At 36.2% G+C, this 21293-nt stretch overlaps 2 protein-coding genes across 3 annotated transcripts; one reads left to right on the forward strand and one right to left on the reverse strand.

Annotated features, from left to right (window-relative positions):
* Window positions 1-857: 857 nt before the first annotated feature.
* On the reverse strand, window positions 858-10334 carry LOC144437035 (uncharacterized). The gene is made up of 10 exons (XM_078125903.1): window positions 10227-10334; window positions 8468-8613; window positions 5345-6089; window positions 4570-4701; window positions 4293-4367; window positions 3579-3735; window positions 2696-2788; window positions 2155-2233; window positions 1546-1639; window positions 858-1075 (listed from the first exon to the last, which is right to left on the reverse strand). Exons 1-10 carry the CDS (start codon window positions 10273-10275, stop codon window positions 1017-1019), a joined length of 1629 nt encoding a protein of 542 aa, XP_077982029.1. The 5' UTR covers window positions 10276-10334; the 3' UTR covers window positions 858-1016.
* A 185-nt stretch (window positions 10335-10519) lies between these two features.
* On the forward strand, window positions 10520-20959 carry LOC144436681 (EF-hand calcium-binding domain-containing protein 7-like). Of its 2 annotated transcripts, none has more exons than XM_078125526.1 (14): window positions 10520-10636; window positions 11679-11873; window positions 12669-12734; window positions 13319-13464; window positions 14404-14490; window positions 14774-14891; window positions 15214-15517; window positions 16454-16559; window positions 16951-17111; window positions 17695-17828; window positions 18221-18369; window positions 19058-19267; window positions 19717-19824; window positions 20649-20959. In XM_078125526.1, the coding sequence occupies exons 2-14, from the start codon at window positions 11693-11695 to the stop codon at window positions 20721-20723; spliced, it is 1845 nt and encodes a 614-aa protein (XP_077981652.1). In that variant the 5' UTR covers window positions 10520-10636; window positions 11679-11692; the 3' UTR covers window positions 20724-20959. The 2 variants fall into 2 exon arrangements, with proteins under 2 accessions (XP_077981652.1, XP_077981651.1); XM_078125525.1 differs by having other exon boundaries at window positions 15214-15492; window positions 16441-16559.
* Window positions 20960-21293: the final 334 nt, after the last annotated feature.

The following is a 21293-nucleotide window of genomic DNA, read 5'->3' on the forward strand; positions in this document are numbered from 1 at the left end:
GACATTTCGCATGATTCAACTTTAACATATTTTGTGTCTCCTCTTCCCATTAGTCACAAATGAAAACAAACACAACATATACGAAATATAATTTGATAAAGTGACCTTTTGAATTTAATGTTGGAATACATGTGTTACCAATGATACATTCACAATTTTAGTAAACTCCATATTTTGGCCGTATTATTATGCCCTACTTTGATTGAAGTGGTGGGCAAGTTGTACTCAGGGTGTTGATATCCAGACCACATGGTAAATAAACAATGTCAGTTGTGACCATCAAATATTGTTAGAGTCGCTAGCTTTGAATCTGCAGCAGTTTGTTTCTGAATGCATCAAGTCCTTGGGGTAGATTTTAACCACAATTGCATCCATTCAACCCAGCTGTACAATTGGGGACATGATAAACGCGAGTTTGCAATGTGAATGCTTTAATCTCACAAGCGATAATAAAGGCTGCAATGGATTGTATGCTCCCCAGGGAGTTGAGGAAGGGACATTGTGTCACTATAGGTCCATGCCAGGGGTAAAATTGTGTGAGCACTTTGAGTACAGAGTGGGAAAGTGTTGTATAAAACTCACATTATTGGTAATCAAATACATGCATAATCACTTTATAAAGTTATAGATAATCTTTATCAATTGAAGGCACTGACAAATCCCAATTATTGGTATTCTGTGATTTCATAATATACCTTGATAAATGAAGGCAATATATTGGATAGATAATCCATTGATAAATAACTACACTAATATAGATACAATTTGTGAAAAGCAAATGACAGAGTGGTTAACTGTGGTTATATTCTATGGTGATTTTCTAAGTCACTTGTAGATGGCAGAGTGGTTAACTGTGGTTATATTCCATGGTGATTTTCTAAGTCACTTGTAGATGGCAAAGTGGATAACTGTGGTTATATTCCATGGTGATTTTCTAAGTCACTTGTAGATGGCAGAGTGGTTAACTGTGGTTATATTCCATGGTGATTTTCTAAGTCAGGTGGCAGAGTGGTTATCTAGTTGTGGTTGCTATCTTCCTTTCCACTGTGTAATAACTTCTCATGTACTTGCAGTACTTAATATGGAGGAAAAATAAAAATCTTAGTATTTAACGACTGACTTGTTATGATAAAGATACTATCATACAATACTCTCCTGACTTTTAAAACTATTTCATTCCTAAATTAGATCTGAAGGCAATACTTTGTTGTTATGTCAAAGTGTAAGTCTTGATCTAAAGGTTTCTTGGTGGGCTAGAAACATGGATCTTGGTCATCATAGTATCCGTTGACTTTGACTATACTGTATGTAAACTCTCAAAGTAAATAATCTGCTGTGAAATGGTTCTCATACATGTATGTCTCATATTGTTGAGGGAGCTGGATAGGGGGTGGGTGGGAGTGGGGGGATTGTTGGAAGTACATGACTTGTATATACTGTATGTAGAAAAGTACAAACCATGGTCAGTGTCTTTGAAACAGATGGGGGGGTGGGGGTGGATCACAGTATGCATAATTCATGTATTTAGACAATCAATGTACTTACATAGACTTTGAGTTCTTTGAAGTTCTTTGGTTAATACATCACTATTGCAGCTAACTGTCCAATCTTCAGCTATTTTGGCTAAATTCAGCAGTGTCTGTAAATATATCAAGTGATATAATAACACAGGATGTACAATATTTCTAATGCTTGTTACTTCTATTTTATTGGTTATTTTCAGTGAGGGGTTCAAAGTTAGATATAAAAGGGCTGAATCAATTCAAAGTAACAATTAATAATAAACCTGACATTACAAGGTAGATGATTATCTACCATACTTCACAGTTTACCTAGTATAATCTGGTGTAGATCATGGTACCTGGGTATGGGAGTTGATGTAAAAAGAATGCCAAATCCAGGCCAAGTTATTTCTGCCATGGTCACCTGTCATGGCCATACTTCCTGATTCATCTGGGATTTCTCCATCTTGGCTTTACTTTATGGCTCATCTGGGGTTTTCTCTTTCATGGCCGTACTTCCTGATTCCTCTCAATTTTCTCTGTCATTGTCACTCACCTGGTCTACCTGTATTTCATAATTCTTGGTTTATCTGGACTATGTATTTCTGATTTTCACAGTAGGTCTAAAATTAAGATTTGACAAATTTCTTACCTTGTACTGTTGTACTTCTTTCTTGCCTGCAATGACTGATCGGTTCAAGGCAAATACTTCGGCTCTCAAATCACTGTACCTATATCAATATATACATATCAGATCTGTGTTTATGAAAATTATTTGAAATACACAAAGACAATATGAGGCTGTCTAACTTTCTCATTAGTATAACATATAGCAAGAATGACAAGTATTAGCTGCATTGGTACTGGGTGTTAATTGATTTCATTGAGACTTACCCTGCCAGGGAGTTTAGAATGAAACAGGAATTAGAAATAGGATCACCTGAAGGTGAGTGACCAAGACCCCTTATGCCATTGGCAATTCCCTTGGTCTCAGTGATGAGACCCTACATTGTATGTCAGTTCTATTTTCCTGAAGGTGAGTGACCAAGACCCCTTATGCCACTGGTAATTCCCTTGGTCTCAGTGATATGTAAATGGTAAATGTCAGAGTTTAATGAAGTATCTCACATATATCGGTAAACAATACTTTCTAAAATCATGATAGTTTTCCTTCAACCATGGTTTATACTTACTCTTCAGCCTTTGCTTCCATCTCTTCCTCTGTCAGTCTATTTGGATTGAGACTGTCATCTATTGACCATTCCATTGGATATGTATCTAACAATCTACAGGAATAAAACATGAATTCTAAGTTAAACCTGATATCAGCATAATACTGTTCAGTTGACAAAAAGACTCCACAGTTTGGCTATTGCTATGAATTAACTATTTTGTCAAGTTAGAAACAATACGGAGTTACATAGATTGTAAAATACAGTTATTGGTTTGAGTTCCATTGTCTCAACTTGACAGTTATTGGTTTGATTCTCATTGTCTCAACTTGATTGTTTGTATTGAATAAGGACATCTTTCATTGGCAATGTAAAGTTAAAGGAATGAAAGCAATTCTGTCTTGGTTGACATGACCAACCAAAAAAAAAAACGTTGTTGATGGATAAGTAGAGACTAGAGTGCTTTCAGTTCACCTGCTAGGTGTCTTGTGATGTTTTGTATAACAAGACTTTGTTTCAGATCTTGGTCAACTTTGACAAGTTTGCTAAGATCTATTTTAAAGACAATGTTTTGTTTTAGTTATTGCAATTAAAATAGACTGAGGTAAATATTGGAAACATTGAACACATCTAAGACAGAAGTCACTGTCACTTGTATAGTATTACTACTAAATTTGACTGTTGTTCATTCTATGCATAATATGTATTCATTGCCCTAGACATCCTGGTGGAGAGAGTGAAGGCTGGATCATTGGAAGCCTTTTTGTTGCATGTACATTTGTAGGTGGAACTATTCAACGATCAACATGTCATGTCTATCGTGTTGGTAAGTTGAGTGCAGTCAGATTATAGGCATGCAAACATATTTCAACTTGTAAGGATTGTTTTACAGTGTACCACTTACTCATCATAGCTGGCTCCAGTCTTTTGTTTTACAAACACAGTTTGACTTGACAAGGCATCTCTTAGTTGCGTTCTGTGGCTATCTAGATCTTCTATGACATGTCTTTGTTTGGCTCTGCTGAATTCTTGTTGAACACTGTCTGTCAATCGGTGGTTCACTGCAATACATAATTTATGCAGGAAGGACCTGATAAGTACACTATCATAATATATGCAATAGTTCATTATTGATCCCACTGGAAAGGTCAGAGGTCATTTTTAGATTTAGTAACCAATTTTCAAAACTAACTCCTTTTTATTTTTAGAAAGGTTGTGCTACAATGTAGGGTTGGTGAAAATGACCTTTTTTTGAGTCCCCTTAACTTACAAAAACACAGCGAGGATAAAATCAGAAAGGTTGTGCTACAATGTAGGGTTGGTGAAAATACATGTATGTACACACTATGAATCTTATGCAAAAGATAATTTTTTTTTCAGTTGGAAAAAAATACATGTAGGATGCACTAAACAACAGAGAAGACAACACAGGTAAAATGCCTTAGTTGTATGTTTTAAAGCTACAATGTAGAGGAGAGTATTTATTTTTGTAAAACAGTGCTTACTGCTTGCCACAAATGTTATCATGTATACAGTATATATGATAACATTTGTGGCATAAGTCAAACAAGTTATCCAAGACAATGGCTTCAGGTGACAAATACTGATCAATACTCACATTTTCTGACTGCATTTTCCAGCACACTTTTTGGTACAGACATTTCATTTTCATCACTGTTGGAGTTGGCACGATCTGTAGAAAATGACAGAATTTATTTTGATTATAAATGTGGAATATACATTGTAATATTTTTAACAGATGAAAAATTAAGGATTCTACTGAGAAGTCTCAAAATAAACATTTCTCATAGCACTCAATGACTGCATAACTTTTCTATGGAAGTTTGATTTGATATGATTTGAAGATTTTCCTAGTTTTGTTTTCTAGTACTTACTCTTCCAAACCTGCATCCACTGTAGAGGACCACTTGTAAGGGAGAATGGTTGTGATAAACGTTTCACCTGACTGGTTACAAATTCCTTATCAGCCATGTGAGATATTACATCTCCATTGTCCTGCCTGTTCCCTGAAATTGTATCAAACACATGCATTGTTAATTTCGGTGTCAGTAACCAAGAGGTTAAAGGTCAAGGTTTCAATCCCACATTCTCAAGTTAGCATTAGCTTACCAGTGGAGCTATAAGGATGAGAGAGATCAATACGTTTGTTTAAGACCATCTTTTTCTGTACCTCTGTCAGGCACTGTTTTCTCCTATTGAATTGAGCCTTTATACCACTTGCCTTTTACTACTGATTGTGGTCAGGTTTGAACCCAGTTTAGGTTTCATCATTTCAATTTAACCATGTTGTAAGTGAGATTAGTGTCATTCAGTTTGACTCTACTTCGCTATTTTGCTTCCCTTCTGCTTTAATACATAACTTACAAAGTATGTACATGTCTCAAGTCAAAATCCCATTTTGCATATATATATATGTATGATATACACAAATGAAGTATGCAACATCGACATTTTGGTATTTATTATGGTTTCTATAATTTTGTATTTATATTCAATACCTTACAAGCCTGCAGGGCTGGGTGTGTTATTTTTGTGCACTGTATTATGTTATGTAATGTATTTATGATATGATAGTCCATAACCATACTACACCATATGAAATACTGAGACAGTTATACGACACAAACTTTAATTTAAAATTACCTTTACCTGTAAAATTTGACTTGTCACGGTTCAAAGTACCAGTTTGTTTCTGACTTACTACTGATTCTCTCTTCTGTGTTGTGTCACCATGCTTTCTTTTCTTACTTGCAGTTTCATTTTGCAGTTGTCCTCTTCTTCTGTCTGACGAATTTGGAATATCTTCAGGATTTATTTGTGAAGTGTCTAGATTTTTTTCTTGTCTACTCTGGGGAAGTGTTGTGACATGTATCTGTCTTCCTCCTGTCTGAGGGATGTCTGAAGTAGAAGCCTCCATCTTTCCTTGTACAAATTCTGTATTCATCTCATTTGTAATACTCTCTTCAAAGTCTTGTTCATTTGTCATGTCCTCATCATCACCATTGTATTCAATATCACTTTGTACATGGTTTAGCTGACTACTTGAGGATTCAATGTCTTTTTCTGGTGTTACATTCTGTGAAGACTCTGTTACGGTATGTTTTACTGATGATCTTTCTCTCTCTTCTCTTTCATTGTCTTTTGGTGTCATATAACGTGTGATTTTAGTCACTGATTGTCTATGTTTACTATCATCAGTATGTGACACTCTGCTACGTTTGGAGGTTTCTTGTTTCTTGTTAGCTGATCTTGCTGCAGCTCTCCTTGTTTGCCTAATACTGTTAGTAGTGTCTTCGTCATCATTGTCATCAGCTGTGAAATGGTTTTCATTTGGTGACAATGTATCATTTGTAGGACTTTTCAGAAGAGAGGTACCACTTTGAGGACTGAAAAGCTGTAACAAGCACATTACTGGAATTACAAATTGGTTTTGTAGAACACACAGGATGGAAAATATACATGGAATATCAAGGAAATTACTCTCAACTAGTTAATACAATACCAATAAGTTTGCTGTAAGTAACTACATGTACATGTATCAATCTACATGTATACACTCACTATTACATCTTTCTGCAATGCTCCCCGGGGAGTTGAGGAAGACTAAAGGGCCGCTGTGCTGTTCTGATCCGAGCCAGGGGTAATAGTTGGAAAGTGCTTTGAGCACAGTGTGGGAAAGCGCTATATAAGAACACAACATTATTATTATTATTATTATTATACCCATATGTCATTTGATATTGGACTTGATCTCATGAACTACAAGTACTGATATCCTGGCTACTCTAAACTAAGTGACATCCTGGTATTTGTATTTGTCAAAAATGTGTTCATTCCCAAACACCTTTCAGATTAAAGTTTGAAAATTTACTTTACAGTTTAGTAGTCTGTAAGGTATACCATGATGGGGCACCCTCATACATCAGTCAACACCTTTTGCCAGTGAGGGCGGAGTGACATGACATATCTTATACATGTAGTCTATTTATCAGTCAAGCTGAATGTTACAGCAATGATTTTAGAAAATTACTGCACAACATTATTGAATTATTACAGTACAGATATCAACTTCTACTGACTTTCACCAGGGCTGGGTTCATTTTTACCACATTTGTTGTGTTATCCCTGTACAAGTTTACAGGCAGCCACCTGAACATAATGCCACTCCAATGTATATTACATGCATGGGGAATAGGTATTCCAGTATTTGCAATGCTACACTGGGTTCTATGATTTGACTAATTTTACAAATATGTTGAGATTTATTTCCATCTAATTATACATGTAACAGATATCCCTGGACTTCCAATTTTCCTGCCTATTCTATTTTGACTGTGATTTTGATATATTCTTATAATGAGTTGATTAATTTGTTTTAGTTATGACACTAATGAGTATTAAAGCTAACATTTTCACACCTCCAGTTGACTCAACGGTGCACGTCCAACTCGGCCCATTTCCAACTCGGCCCACCGTCTGCCAACTCGGCCCACCAACTCGGCCCACTCTCTGTCAACTCGGCCCACCAACTCGGCCCACTCTCTGCCAACTCGGCCCACTCTCTGCCAACTTGACTATAGATATTTAGTCTGCTATTTGTCAATTCGTAAATAGTCAAGATGTACAACTCGACGTGATTGTAACTTCAAAACCGAAACACTACTGCAAATCTTCAACTTCAACCTTCTATCACGGTCACTGTTGAGTGACCTTGCTTCCATGTGTGGCATATACGACAGACACATCGGCGATTATTTGCGAAGAGGGCGTTAATGACTACATTGTTACAGCTAGGTTCTCTACGATGTGTGAAAGTGTAACACTTAAGGGGGTCCTTTGAAACGATACAACCATCACTATCAAATATACCGCGACCACTTTGTGATAACTGGCGATCAACGAAACCATCAAACGCAAACCGAGCAGTGTATACTAGTAATTATTGCACACTATCATATGCTTTGATAGAGTTACGTTCATACCGACATTGCTTGCGATGTTTCATATGTAAACAGAATTTACTTCGACTGAAAAAATGATAATCTGAACAGCCTTGAAGCAAAACGAACTTGTTGCCATAACATTGCTCTAGAATATAGGGTGTATAAGTCAGAATGTAAAGTTATCCCGATAATTTATTTACCTTTTTATTGTTGAAGACAAATTCAAAATTGCTGCAATTCTAAGGCCGAAACCTACATAATTCATTTATTGATCGATATAAGTCCTGTGTTCCTCAACCCCTTCAGTAAATTCATGCGATCTACATTGTATATGTACTAGTATGTCAATCCATAGTGTCTTTACAAGTAGTAGTAGTATACCGATGTCGGTGCTTGGACTCTTGGAGAAAAGGATTTTTTCGAATATTAATAGTATTTGATATTATCACGTCATCGACTCAAGACCTTGGCTTTAAATGACACAAACATTTTCGTCATGACGTGCGTGGGCCGAGTTGGCATGTGAATGGGCCGAGTTGGCATGTGAATGGGCCGAGTTGGCATGTGAATGGGCCGAGTTGGCGATGGGACGAGTTGGCAATGGGCCGAGTTGGTCCTACCCCGACTCAACACATCTAGCAGAATTGGATCTTTCTGTGCGTTAGACACTGTGATTTGGACAACAAGAGATTTGTTCGAAAAATGTCTATAATTTTTCTCCATCTTAAAGGGAAAGACAACTTTTGTATGAATCACAGTGCTTGGATGATGGACATACAGAATGTTATAAGCTTTCTGTAGTTTAAAACAGTCATGACAAATTACTAACCGTTTCCACTTGTCTCTGTGAGTTCCTACTCTTCTTCAGTAATCTTTGCATCAAAGATGGAGGAGAGCCTGTCTCCTCGGTGTCATGGTATTGTTTTTCTAATGATCGTCTGGCTATGGACTTATTTTTACCTTTTATTTGTTTCCCTGTATTAAGAGAAAATATATGAAACTCATCGTTTCTTTGGGAAAACAAGTGAGAAGGAAGGAAGGAACTACTTACTCCGTCTGCAAGCTGCTACTAGTACTACTACTAGCGCTACAATATGTAGGACTAGGCTAGTACTCGCACTGCACCACCTGTAAGCAGGGCTAGTACTAGTATAGTCCTGCTTGCAGACGGTGCATGAGTCTTGACTCTGAAGACAATTGTCAGAATCGAGTCCCGGATTACTCCGTACGCAAGCAGGACTAGGACACAGGCATTTGTTTCCCGAGTTATGGCTCAGAATATTTCTATCAGAATACAATAAAATGACGATAATATCGTTAATATTGACGTATTACACCAACACTGTATGAAAGGGGTAAAATTACACATGTTTCTGTGATCGCGCAGTTTCACTAAATGCGAAGGAAGACACTTGTTTCCCGAGTTATGGCTCAGAATATTTCTATCAGAATACAATAAAATGACGATAATATCGTTAATATTGACGTATTACACCAACACTGTATGAAAGGGGTAAAATTACACATGTTTCTGTGATCGCGCAGTTTCACTAAATGCGAAGGAAGACACAAGGTATGAAAGGCAGCCGCCATTACCGTACGTAAACATGAACGTTCAACCGGCCGTTGTACTGGGCAAACATTTCGAAGATTTTGCCTTCCATCACTTCCTGGTTCCCAAATTTAATAATCTTCCGATAAATCGCGTCGTTGTTACAATCGGACCACGCTTACCAAAGATATCAACGGATTTCTAACGCCATGTAGGGGAATTGGAGCAGATAAATTTTTTCTAACTACCTATTTTGCATATTGTCCTAGCCCTTTATGTAACAGCAGCACATGTTACGGCCGATAACGGCTCTCCATTTAACATGTAAACATCGGTATCCAATCACGTTCTCGGAAGGTAGTTAGAAAAAATTTATCTGCTCCAATTCCCCTACATGGCGTTAGAAATCCGTTGATATCTTTGGTAAGCGTGGTCCGATTGTAACAACGACGCGATTTATCGGAAGATTATTAAATTTGGGAACCAGGAAGTGATGGAAGGCAAAATCTTCGAAATGTTTGCCCAGTACAACGGCCGGTTGAACGTTCATGTTTACGTACGGTAATGGCGGCTGCCTTTCATACCTTGTGTCTTCCTTCGCATTTAGTGAAACTGCGCGATCACAGAAACATGTGTAATTTTACCCCTTTCATACAGTGTTGGTGTAATACGTCAATATTAACGATATTATCGTCATTTTATTGTATTCTGATAGAAATATTCTGAGCCATAACTCGGGAAACAAGTGTCTTCCTTCGCATTTAGTGAAACTGCGCGATCACAGAAACATGTGTAATTTTACCCCTTTCATACAGTGTTGGTGTAATACGTCAATATTAACGATATTATCGTCATTTTATTGTATTCTGATAGAAATATTCTGAGCCATAACTCGGGAAACAAATGCCTGTGGACTAGGACTAGTAGAGATTGTATTTGTAAACAACATACATTTATCGCATCTCCAACTACCGTACGGCGTACCGCCACGAATTAACACATCTATCTACATAATGAAACTGCATAATATACTTACTTGTAGATCTTGTGGATGTTTTTGATCCACTTGTTGACGATTTAACCATTTTGATCAACGATAACAAACTAGTATCATCTGTATTACATACACATTTGAGTTTTGCGCGGTGACTTGCCACGGAAACGGTAAGGCTCTTTAGCACTACAGAGAAAGTTAAACACTATTAATTCTGTTCATTTCTGTGTGTGGGTGTATCAATATAATACCGCCCTCGTCCTCTGAAATATAGCAGAGCTAAGGGTACTAACCAAAATATTGTATCTGCGCAGCATCACTGAGCATTTGGTAACAAGATGGCTTCCCTATCGGCTGTATCTAGGAATATTTGAGTCGTATATCACAGAGGAAGTCAAAGACATCTCTATCCAGTCTTAATTAAGAAGACCTAAGAGTTTATTTGTGTGCAGGTAAGTGTGAACCTACACGTAACATAACTTACCTGTATTGGTCAATGAGATAAACATTGTCAAACGATTCCGAAGTATCTAGAATACACCGTTTACAAGTACGTCTGTAGGCATTTAAATACCAAATAACAGGGTACCAACATCTACACCATCATAATAACTATTGGTGCACGTCCAACTCGGCCCATTTCCAACTCGGCCCACCAACTCGGCCCACCGTCTGCCAACTCGGCCCATCAACTCGGCCCACTCTCTGCCAACTCGGCCCACTCCGAGTCTGCCAACTTGACTATAGATATTTAGTCCTTCAGTAAATTCATGCGATCTACATTGTATATGTACTAGTATGTCAATCCACTAGTGTCTTTACAAGTAGTAGTATACCGATGTCGGTGCTTGGAGCAAAGGATTTTTTCTCTGATTATATGAATATTACTAGTATTTGATATTATCACGTCATCGACTCAAGACCTTGGCTTTAAATGACACAAACATTTTCGTCATGACGTGCGTGGGCCGAGTTGGCATGTAAATGGGCCGAGTTGGCAATCACGTGGGCCGAGTTGGCGATGGGACGAGTTGGCAATGGGCCGAGTTGGTCCTACCCCTAACTATTAGAGGTAAAGAGTCCGGGGCAGAAAACAGTGCAATAAATGCCCCCCCCCTCCCCAAACTAGTAAGACTGTTCACAGTTACACCGAGGTGCGAATGGGAAACTTACTCATTTTGCACGCAACTTCAACTGTACTATAGTACATTTTGTGAAATAAATGTACTGGCATGGCAGTGGTACCTAGAAAAATTACTATCAATATTTACATTCAATGAATGGCTCTAAATCGAAAAAAAGAATAGAAACAATAAAAAGCAATCCTAAATCCCAGTGACATTGAAAACTGCAACCCTACCAGCAAACACCATTGATGAATATACATGCTTTTATTCAAATATCATATTTTAAAATCTCATTATCTGTCATTGAATTTAATAATTGTTAGTGTAGCATTATATCATATCTGTTAATTTGCAAATTTATATGTAGGATAACAGTCCAAGATGAGTAGCAGTACACGTAAAAGTAGCAGAAGTTCTCTAGGAAGTCAGAGGTCACATGGCTCAGTAACAGATTCACAAAGAAGTAAAGATGCAGAGTTCTATACAGAATGTCGTGTAGCATATCTTGCTGTTTTTGATAGAGCTACTGATTTGATCACATCCAAGGAAGATCTGTCTCTAGGTAGGTTAATTAAATCTTTGGAATGTTGTTGTTGTTTTTTTTTACTAAGAATCTGAATATTCACCTTGTCATAGTGTACAACTATTGATTAATCAATGGTTCGGATACACAAAATAAATAAATCACTGGTGATTAGGTTCTTGGGAAAACCATAGACCCTACACAAATTGGGTCTATGGGCAAACCAGTACTTGCATATTTATTTTGCATTACTATTACAGTTTATTCATGTTATTAGGTGTTTTAGAGAGGAGTTTTATAAATACCTCTTTGAGCTATTCAACCAATTCGTCTTGTCTTTCACAAATGATAAGTCTTTGTTTAATAAATCAAACATTTGAATCATTGCTAAGATAGTAAGAAGCATTCAGGTTACCATTGGCAACTCTGTATTCAGGTTACCATTGACAACTCTGTATTCAGGTTACCATTGACAATTCTGCATTCAGGTTACCATTGGCAACTCTGTATTCAGGTTACCATTGGCAACTCTGCATTCAGGTTGCCATTGGCAACTCTGCTTACATACATATGTACAGAGTATGAAGTCACATGTACAGGATAAGGGTTTTCCACTTAATGTAAATCTCGTTGACATTTACACTACAACTTCTACATGTAAAGTCAAACAATAAACATGACATAGCTAGGACTCAGCAGTTACACTTTCAACAGAGTTTATGTCTTAAAGCTGCAACAAGTCAGTACAGAAGCTAATATATTAGATAAACAGACAGCTCATCATTTACATTTAAATGACTACAAATATTATTGATATTATGTTTTCTTGTGCAGTATTACATCAAGCAGGGAGGAATCTGTCCAATAAAATATTGGCCAAGTATTGGACCAGTAGAACAGGTCAGTAGTAAATGATAATACATGTACATGTATGCAGCACAATGTGTCATCATGTACAACTGTAACTTTGTGTAACTTTTATAAAACTAGTGAAAAGCATTGTGAAATTTGAACAAAATATTGTATGTCAACCAATAGGCCTTTCCAAAATTTGCCATGGTGGTGCTCTACTTCCTGACTGTGTGTACCTTGGATAAACATGGTATAGGTTACTCAGTTAAGCATAGAGCTCTGATGCTTTCCTCGATATCTGAACAATACGATAACATCCCTGATTTACACTGCTACAGAATACCAAGTAACAAAGCTCTTAAGAAATGGTACTATGAGGTGATGATACCCCCAAAGTTTGAGCAAGGGCACTGTATTCTCAATTTCCTGTTTGCAGTCTGGAATGGCCAATAACCTATTTATGAGATAAAGTCCTCCAAGTAATGACAACTGAAAGATAAAACTGAGCTTACCCAGCTAAATTTTTTTTTTCATTCAAGGTAGATCAGATGTTGCTACCACTCAGATCATAATGTTGACAGAGTTACTGATGTATGAACTCATACACCATTTTTTTATTGTATTATTGACAGATTCTCTGAGCTATGATGATTTTTGTGACATCATGAAGAAAGAGAAAGCAACAAGCAGAAGTGATTTGATGAAAGCATTTAAAAAGATTGACATTAATGGTGATGGTTATATAACTCATGATGAATTGTATAAAGTTTTAACTGAGGTAAGAATTATCCATGTGTAATCCAAGGAGAAAACTTACATTTATCAAAATAAGTCGACCTTCTAGTTCTGTTTTGACCCTCTAGCATGAGGTTAAATGCTATTGCAGATTTTGAGAATTGTACTGATTGATCATTGTTGCAGTAGGTTTCAAAGACATGGGTGCACATTGCGTCACACCAATGTATGTTGTAGCATGATGGAATACTAATACAATAAAGTCAACTCCTCTTTTGCCACTACAACGTAGTTACTTGTACATGTACATAGCAGTGTTATATATTATTCACCAATATTTTTCTTTGTTCAGCCAAGGAAAATACAAGTGACCTAAGGGGCCTTTGTCATTACGAGTCGCTAGATGAATAGTGACAACCCTTAGGCCATAAGTATTTTCCAGCTGAATGAAGAAAGATGTTGGAGAATAATTTAATTATACCAATGCCAGTAATATCAAAGAAAAATCGGGGAAAGTAATGGCAATTTTGAACATTTGAGTGATATTTTGCACACAGCAGAACTAGCAATGTAGACACACGTTGTCCTGACAGAGATGCATGTTGTTGTGACGTAGAACAATCAGAGTATATATTCCATATTTTTTGTTCAACTTGGCTCGTGCATGGTATAACTAGTCTTACATAGTAGGGTGCAGAGTTGATACAATTATGTGTACAGTATGTTCTGGAAGGAAAGGCAAACATATACACAAGTTGTACTGAAACAAGATATCACAAAATAATATAACATTCTCATTCATTTTTTTCTATCCCAATTAAAACATGAGGTAGTCATTATAAACTCATGTTGTGTCTTCGCAAAATAAATGCAGACATCTGTATTTGTAGTTATCAATAAAACATTCCAACAAGCCATAATACTGAATTTGTTTGATACAGGTACATATGTAGTATTCATTATGAGATGCTTTGATTTCTAGAGAGGTGAAACTATGACTAAAGCTGAAGTGAGAGCTATGATAGATGAAGCTGATGATGATGGAGATAGAAGACTAGACTATGATGAGGTAATTCAGTTACACAGTACTTATTATATTTTTACAATTGATCACAACCTATACATGAAATGTCAATGTTGAACACCATTCATCAAAGTCACCAATTGTTATTACAAAGTAACGCTCTATCAATCATGGCATTCCAAATATAGTTAGCATTTTTCTTTTTAAAAATATTTCCTTGTATTCAATTTTTTAGTCTCTCACGAGACAACATCTTCAGGAATAATTGAATGTTATATGCAGCACTGTTGAGTTTTAATGTTGCTATCTATGCTTACTTTTGACTTAGTTCTGCAACATGTTACTTTCAACATCTAACAAATTAATGACTGCAGCCCGTGAGAAAGTAGAGAAGACTACTTCAAAGACTAAAAAAGCACCCAAGCCTTCACCCAGAATTAGACGAAGTAAGTAAAAATGATAAACTCAGCTTTCACCTATAATTAGACTGGGTAAGAAAAAATTGTTTACCACGAATTAGATGCAGTGATAAAAATTATAAACTAGACATTTACGAGACAAATAGAATATTGCACAGAACAATGTCATAATCTTTTGATCTATTGTATCATTCTGACATATATATATATATTTTTTTTGATTATTCCATCTGACCTTGATTTGTTTCACTGTCTAAATACATATGTACAAGTAAGCTATGCACAGTTGATTATAGGAAACTGGTGCGTTTCCTAACCTAAATGTTTTTATATTTTCCTTGGCTTCCAGCTGAAGATAGTGATGCTGATTCTGTAATATCTAAATCCTCAACTGTAGTATCCAAATCATCTAGAGGAGCAACAAGCATGTCACTTCAACCAGTTAGTAAAAGTATCACAAGATCACAAGAACCCAAGAACTTGAGAAATTGGCACCATGTCCATAAGAAGGGTGCTTTTTACTTTGATGATGATGGTCCCATAATAAGTCACCAGTACACTCTAGAAGTGAACAGTGCTACTAGTGTATGGTTGACTATACAACCAATCAAGCCAAACTCTGATGAAGGTACGTCTTCAAATGAAATTCAGATGTGTTGGTAAACCATAGGATCAAATTAAAGTTTTGTTCCAACACAAACTTGAGTGTAGTCAAAAATTTCAGGTAAAAATTTTCAAATTTGTGTTTGGAACAAAAGTTAAATTTGATATGAAGGTATGTCTTATTACTTGTATATCATATTTGTAAGCTGGTATGACTTGTAACTTAAAGAGCTTAGGGACGATTGCACAATATCATACAAGCTCAATAAGCAAACTTTGTTCATTTAGGGGGAGGGGGTCTGGCATCAATACGATTGCTGAACTTCATTTTCGCACTTCTAACCAAAAACTTTCTCACCTTCAGTGATAAAAGCTTCTGTACTCACTACTGAGATGTTGATAAGTTGATAAAAAATTATTTAATGTGAGATATGGTGTTGGGTTTCTGGTAGTATTTTAATGTGTTTATCATCATGTTTTCACATTACATTGGTCATAGTGGTGTGACTGCTACAGATTTCATCGTAATTTACATTATATATATATACATGTTTGATGTTGCACTTGTGAATGTTTGTTTAGGAGTAGGGGGAGGGGGATTTGACCTAAACAAACGATGTTCATTTGTTGAGGTGCAAAATTGCCATCGGTTAACAAACCATTTTTGTACTCAATTGTTATCGATTTAATAAAAGAATACACAATCATCAAATCATTTGGTTGTGACTTGATCTAGATGTTAAATGATTAAGAATTAAAGTAGCATGAATTAAAAGGATATTTTTGTATCCAAATTATTTCAAACACTATACATGTATAGAGCACATAGTTGTTGAAATGACTTCATTCCCAATTATGTGGAAATGTTTGTATCTATGGTGGTCAAAATGAATTAAGTTCCAATTCTGTAATGTGTATATCTGTGGCTGTCAAAATGACTTCAATCTCAGTTTTTAAATGTTGATTTTCACAGATGAAAGTATGAGTTCCACTAGTGGTAGTAAACCAGTAGATACTGCATTGTACATCGTGAAAGAAGATGACGATGAACCTACTGAATTTGTAGCATTTACAGAAACACGACATCAACAGGTAATGAATAGAAAGGAAGGAAAATTTCTACTCACAGAATAAAAAGAAAGTTTAGAAGTTGCTTTGGCAAATCCCAAAGTTTTTGTTGATATCTTGTCAGGATTGTCAGCAGTTTACTTCAACCCCTTCAGAATTAGTAAAAAAGATCATCTGAGCTTTTTAATTGAACTGGTAATACTCTTGGTGTAATTACAAATGTCTGAGTGATCACTTGTGCTTGCAGTGTTTCATGCTGCACTTTCACTTGTTATGTTCATAGCAGTATGACCTCAGAGAACACTGCAAGCACCTGTACAAATACACCAAGTATGCCACCTTTGCACTTATGCATCATGGGATTATGTCATAGTATTAGGTACTGACGATATTGTTTTGATGTAATTTCTTTTAGAAATACACTCTACAATGTGACCTGAGATCTGGTACATATCGATTGATTCCATTCACCACTGGATGTAGATTCAAGAGAAAACGATCTGAGTCATCAAAAGCAGCCCACTTAGTCAAGAAAGATAAAGAGTCAGATGAGTTTGTCCTGACTAAACAATTTAGGTAAGTATACTACGGTATGAAACCCTTAATACAAAACTTGTCATGAAAGATTTTATCATTCGGATTACTACTTGTGTTGAAGATTTTTTGTACAGCAATGATTTACTCAGTATCTAACATTGTACACGATTGGTTCAGACAGCAATGATTTACTCAGTATCTAACATTGTACATGATTGGTCCAGACAGCAATGATTTACTCAGTATCTAACATTGTATGTGATTGGTCCAGACAGCAGTGATTTACTCAGTATCTAACATTGTGTATGATTGGTCCAGATAGCAATGATTTACTCAGTATCTAACATTGTACACAATTGGTCCAGACAGCAATGATTTACTCAGTATCTGAGACTGTACATGATTGGTCCAGACAGCAATGATTTACTCAGTATCTAACATTGTACACGATTGGTTCAGACAGCAATGATTTACTCAGTATCTAACATTGTACATGATTGGTCCAGACAGCAATGATTTACTCAGCATCTAACATTGTACACGATTGGACAGCAATAGTTTATTCGGCATAAAATAACTGAACATACAATATCATAAGTTATTATACATTTGAAAATTACAGGAATGCTCTGTCTGATATCTTTGATATGATTGACTTGGATGGAAATGGTACACTAAGTAGAGAAGAGTTTGACTTCTTTCAAGTCCGTACCAGTGGTGAACATTGTGATGATGATGCTTGGGAAGTTGTTGAAGGTATGTTATGACGGAGTTGGACACTTAGATCAAATGTGTGGAGGGTATGTTATGAAGGTGTTGGACACTCAGATCAAATGTGTGGAGGGTATGTTATGGGGAAGGTGTTAGACACTCAGATCAAATGTGTTGAAGGTATGTTATGGGGAAGGTGTTGGACACTTAGATCAAATGTGTGGAAGTTACATGTACATGTATGTGATGTTGGACACGCAGGAAATTCTCCCAGCACTGTGGAGCCATTATGATAAACATTGAAAACAGTCAGGACTATAAGTATGCTAAATGCTGCCCCAGTATTTTGTATTCTTCACTTGTACTGCCATAGCTTTGCACCAATTGCTATCTTTGTTGTAATGCTGTGCACCAATTTGGATGTCGTATATTTACAGAAAACTTTGAATTGAAGAATGGAGAAATTACAAAGAAAGGCTTCAATGATTTGCATCAGATGGAAGCCAATGATAATGATGGTGATTTGGATGATCTGTGGACCACAATGACATCTATGGGATTTTCTAAAGACTTGACATTGGATGAGGTAAGGGGTCAAATGTCAAAGGTCAAATGGTCAGTGTACCACAGTGACCTTCATGGGATTTTCTAAAGACTTGACATTAGATGAGGTAGGGGGTCAAATGTCAGGGGTCAGATGATCTGTGGACCACAATGTCATCTATGGGATTTTCTGAAGACTTGACATTGGATGAGGTAAGGGGTCAAATGTCAGGGGTCAGATGGTCTGTGGACCACAATGTCATCTATGGAATTTTCTAAAGACTTGACATTATATGAAGTAATGGATCAAATGTCAGATGATCTGTGGACCACAATGACCTCTATGGGATTTTCTAAAGATTTGATGGAGTAAGGAGTCTAATATTGGTGCTCAAATATCACAGATATATTCAGATAGCCTTTCACAACAGACACGTTTACTAATTTACTTTCTTTAGAGGTAAACAAAATATCACATGGATTCTTCTCCTGTTAACAGTTATCACAAATCCTGTATAGTTTCAGATTATGTTATTTTAATTCAATTTTGGTATAAAACCAACTTTGGTGTTTTAATTTCATGGATTCTTCTCCTGTCAACAGTTATCACAAATCCTGTATAGTTTCAGATTATGTGTTTTTAATTCAATTTTGATAGGTATAAAACGGATTAACATAATCAGCTACTGAGATTGTTAGTCTGATTTTTGCATTATCACTTTTATCTGTAGGCGTGTCCATTCAAATTAGATGTATACACAGAGAATTCCAGAGTCAAACTGAAAGCCTTGGAAGCCCAGGAAGGTGGTAATCCTTTGAAAGATGCTGTCAATGAATCTGTTCTGAAGAATGGAGAGTCCAGTCGTGTTAGGGGAATGAAGGATCTCACAATGTATACATATACTGGAGATGTGAGAGCTAGCATTGCCCTTAATAACAAGGTATGGACACGTCAGTAGTGGATTTATATAATCCCAGACACGGCATACTTTACAGACTAACCAATATGATGAATATTTATAGCTAGCTACATTCCAATTTACCTTGAAGACATTTGTGTACAGAAAAGACATGCATTGAAACAAAGTCAAATTTCTCTGTGATTTTCTTGTGATTTGGCAGTTAATCAGTCAGCTCATCAATCAATCAATCAAGCAATCAATCAATCAATCAAGCATACATCAAAGTACACCATATGAAAAAAGGCAGAACAGATGTTATCTCTGTACAAACTCTTTACAATCAATCAATCAGTTAGTCAGTCAGTCAGTCAGTCAGTCAGTCAATCAATCAGTCAATCAATCAGTCAAGCATACATCAAAGTATGCCAAATGAAAAAAGGCAGAACAGATGTTATCTCTGTACAAACTTTGTGTTTTTGTTATTTCAGTCTCACAGTAGAGTCAAGGTCCGACTTGACTGCAGTCAAAGTAAAAACTGTGTGAGTAACAGAGATAACCTGGATTTTACAGTTGATGTACCTTCAAAGTCTACTGTGGTAAGTCATTAGAAATACATTGTATTTTCATTCTCTGTTTGAGTGTGTATTAGACCATATTTACACCATGAATCATGGCTAATCTCTAAGTTTCACAATCTATAGAAGAGATGTGTCATATATGAATGTTTTAATGCCAGGAATTCAATCTGAGGTTCTCACATTAGTGTTATCTTATCAGTGAAGTCATTTATTCTGGATCAACTTTTTCTATATCTCTACCAGACAACTCTTTTTCACACATAACTTTAATCCTGGTTGGAACACTCGATATTTTGGTCATCAGAGATATAAAAGTTTTCCTAGTTTGGCCACTAGGTGTGCTGTGTACAAGCCATTTGATGACAGGAAGTGAGGGCCAGATTAGTATTGTAGCATAAAGACAACAAACACTATGTTACCCCACATTCTCTATGTTGTTCCCTCAATACTATTTTATTAGTAATCAAAACATGCCTAACTAATACTGTAATACTCTGTTATGGACATTCACAGTTCTTTCACACATTTCATTCACTGCTTCATGTGACCAGTGGCCATGACAAAAAATTTAGCCCTCACTTTGCCAAATCTGGAGCACCCTCTTATGGTTGTTATCTAAGAAATGGCTGAAACTTCAGTAATCTTAATATGGCGTGTTGGGCCTTTAGGTTGACAGCAGAGATAGTCATATACATTGTTTTCACCAGAAATAGCAGTATTCAATAACACTACATTGTATTGTGATATTGTGTTGGATAAAACTTGAGTCAATATTTGAAATGTGATATTTTGGCAGTACTAATATCAGTTATTAATTTGTATGTGTATGATATTGATTACAGGTTGGTCATCATCTGCTTCCAGCCAATGAAAGATTAGATTGGAATGTCAAGTGTACAGAGACAATTATGAAGTAAAACAAGATATACTTATGACATTGCAGACATTCCATTAATCAAAATATGTAACAACACTAGTTTTGTAGTGCCATCAAAACTGTAATTTATGTTGTAAGATTGTGATCTACTCGACCATTATGCATTAAAGTGGTAAGTTGGGTGAGAAATGGATAGTTATTAGACTGTAAGATAACTCATGTTGCTGACTGCCCTGACTGGCCTTCTCTATCCTCAGAAAAGGGTTGACTGGTGTATGAGGGCGCTCTATCACAGTGTAGCTTACAGACTAGTTACTTAAATATCATATTTTACTATGTCTTTATACTGTGGAACAGCATAGACTAAATCCATGATTTAACTCATTAATTGAACAAAAGTAAATCAACATGTACAAAGTTTGTTGTATAACACCCCCCCCCTCCCCCCCATTTAATTTGTAAACAAACCAGGTAAAAACAAGTCATCAAACTGTTTATGCATGACAGTATATCAATATATTGGAAAGCAACAGATGCATGAACAGACTGGACATGATGTAATGATTACTTATATTTACTCAGTTTATTTACAAATCACTTCTTTAAGTAT

The sequence above is a fragment of the Glandiceps talaboti genome, chromosome 6, assembly GCF_964340395.1.
Source record: "Glandiceps talaboti chromosome 6, keGlaTala1.1, whole genome shotgun sequence".
NCBI lineage: Eukaryota > Metazoa > Hemichordata > Enteropneusta > Spengelidae > Glandiceps > Glandiceps talaboti.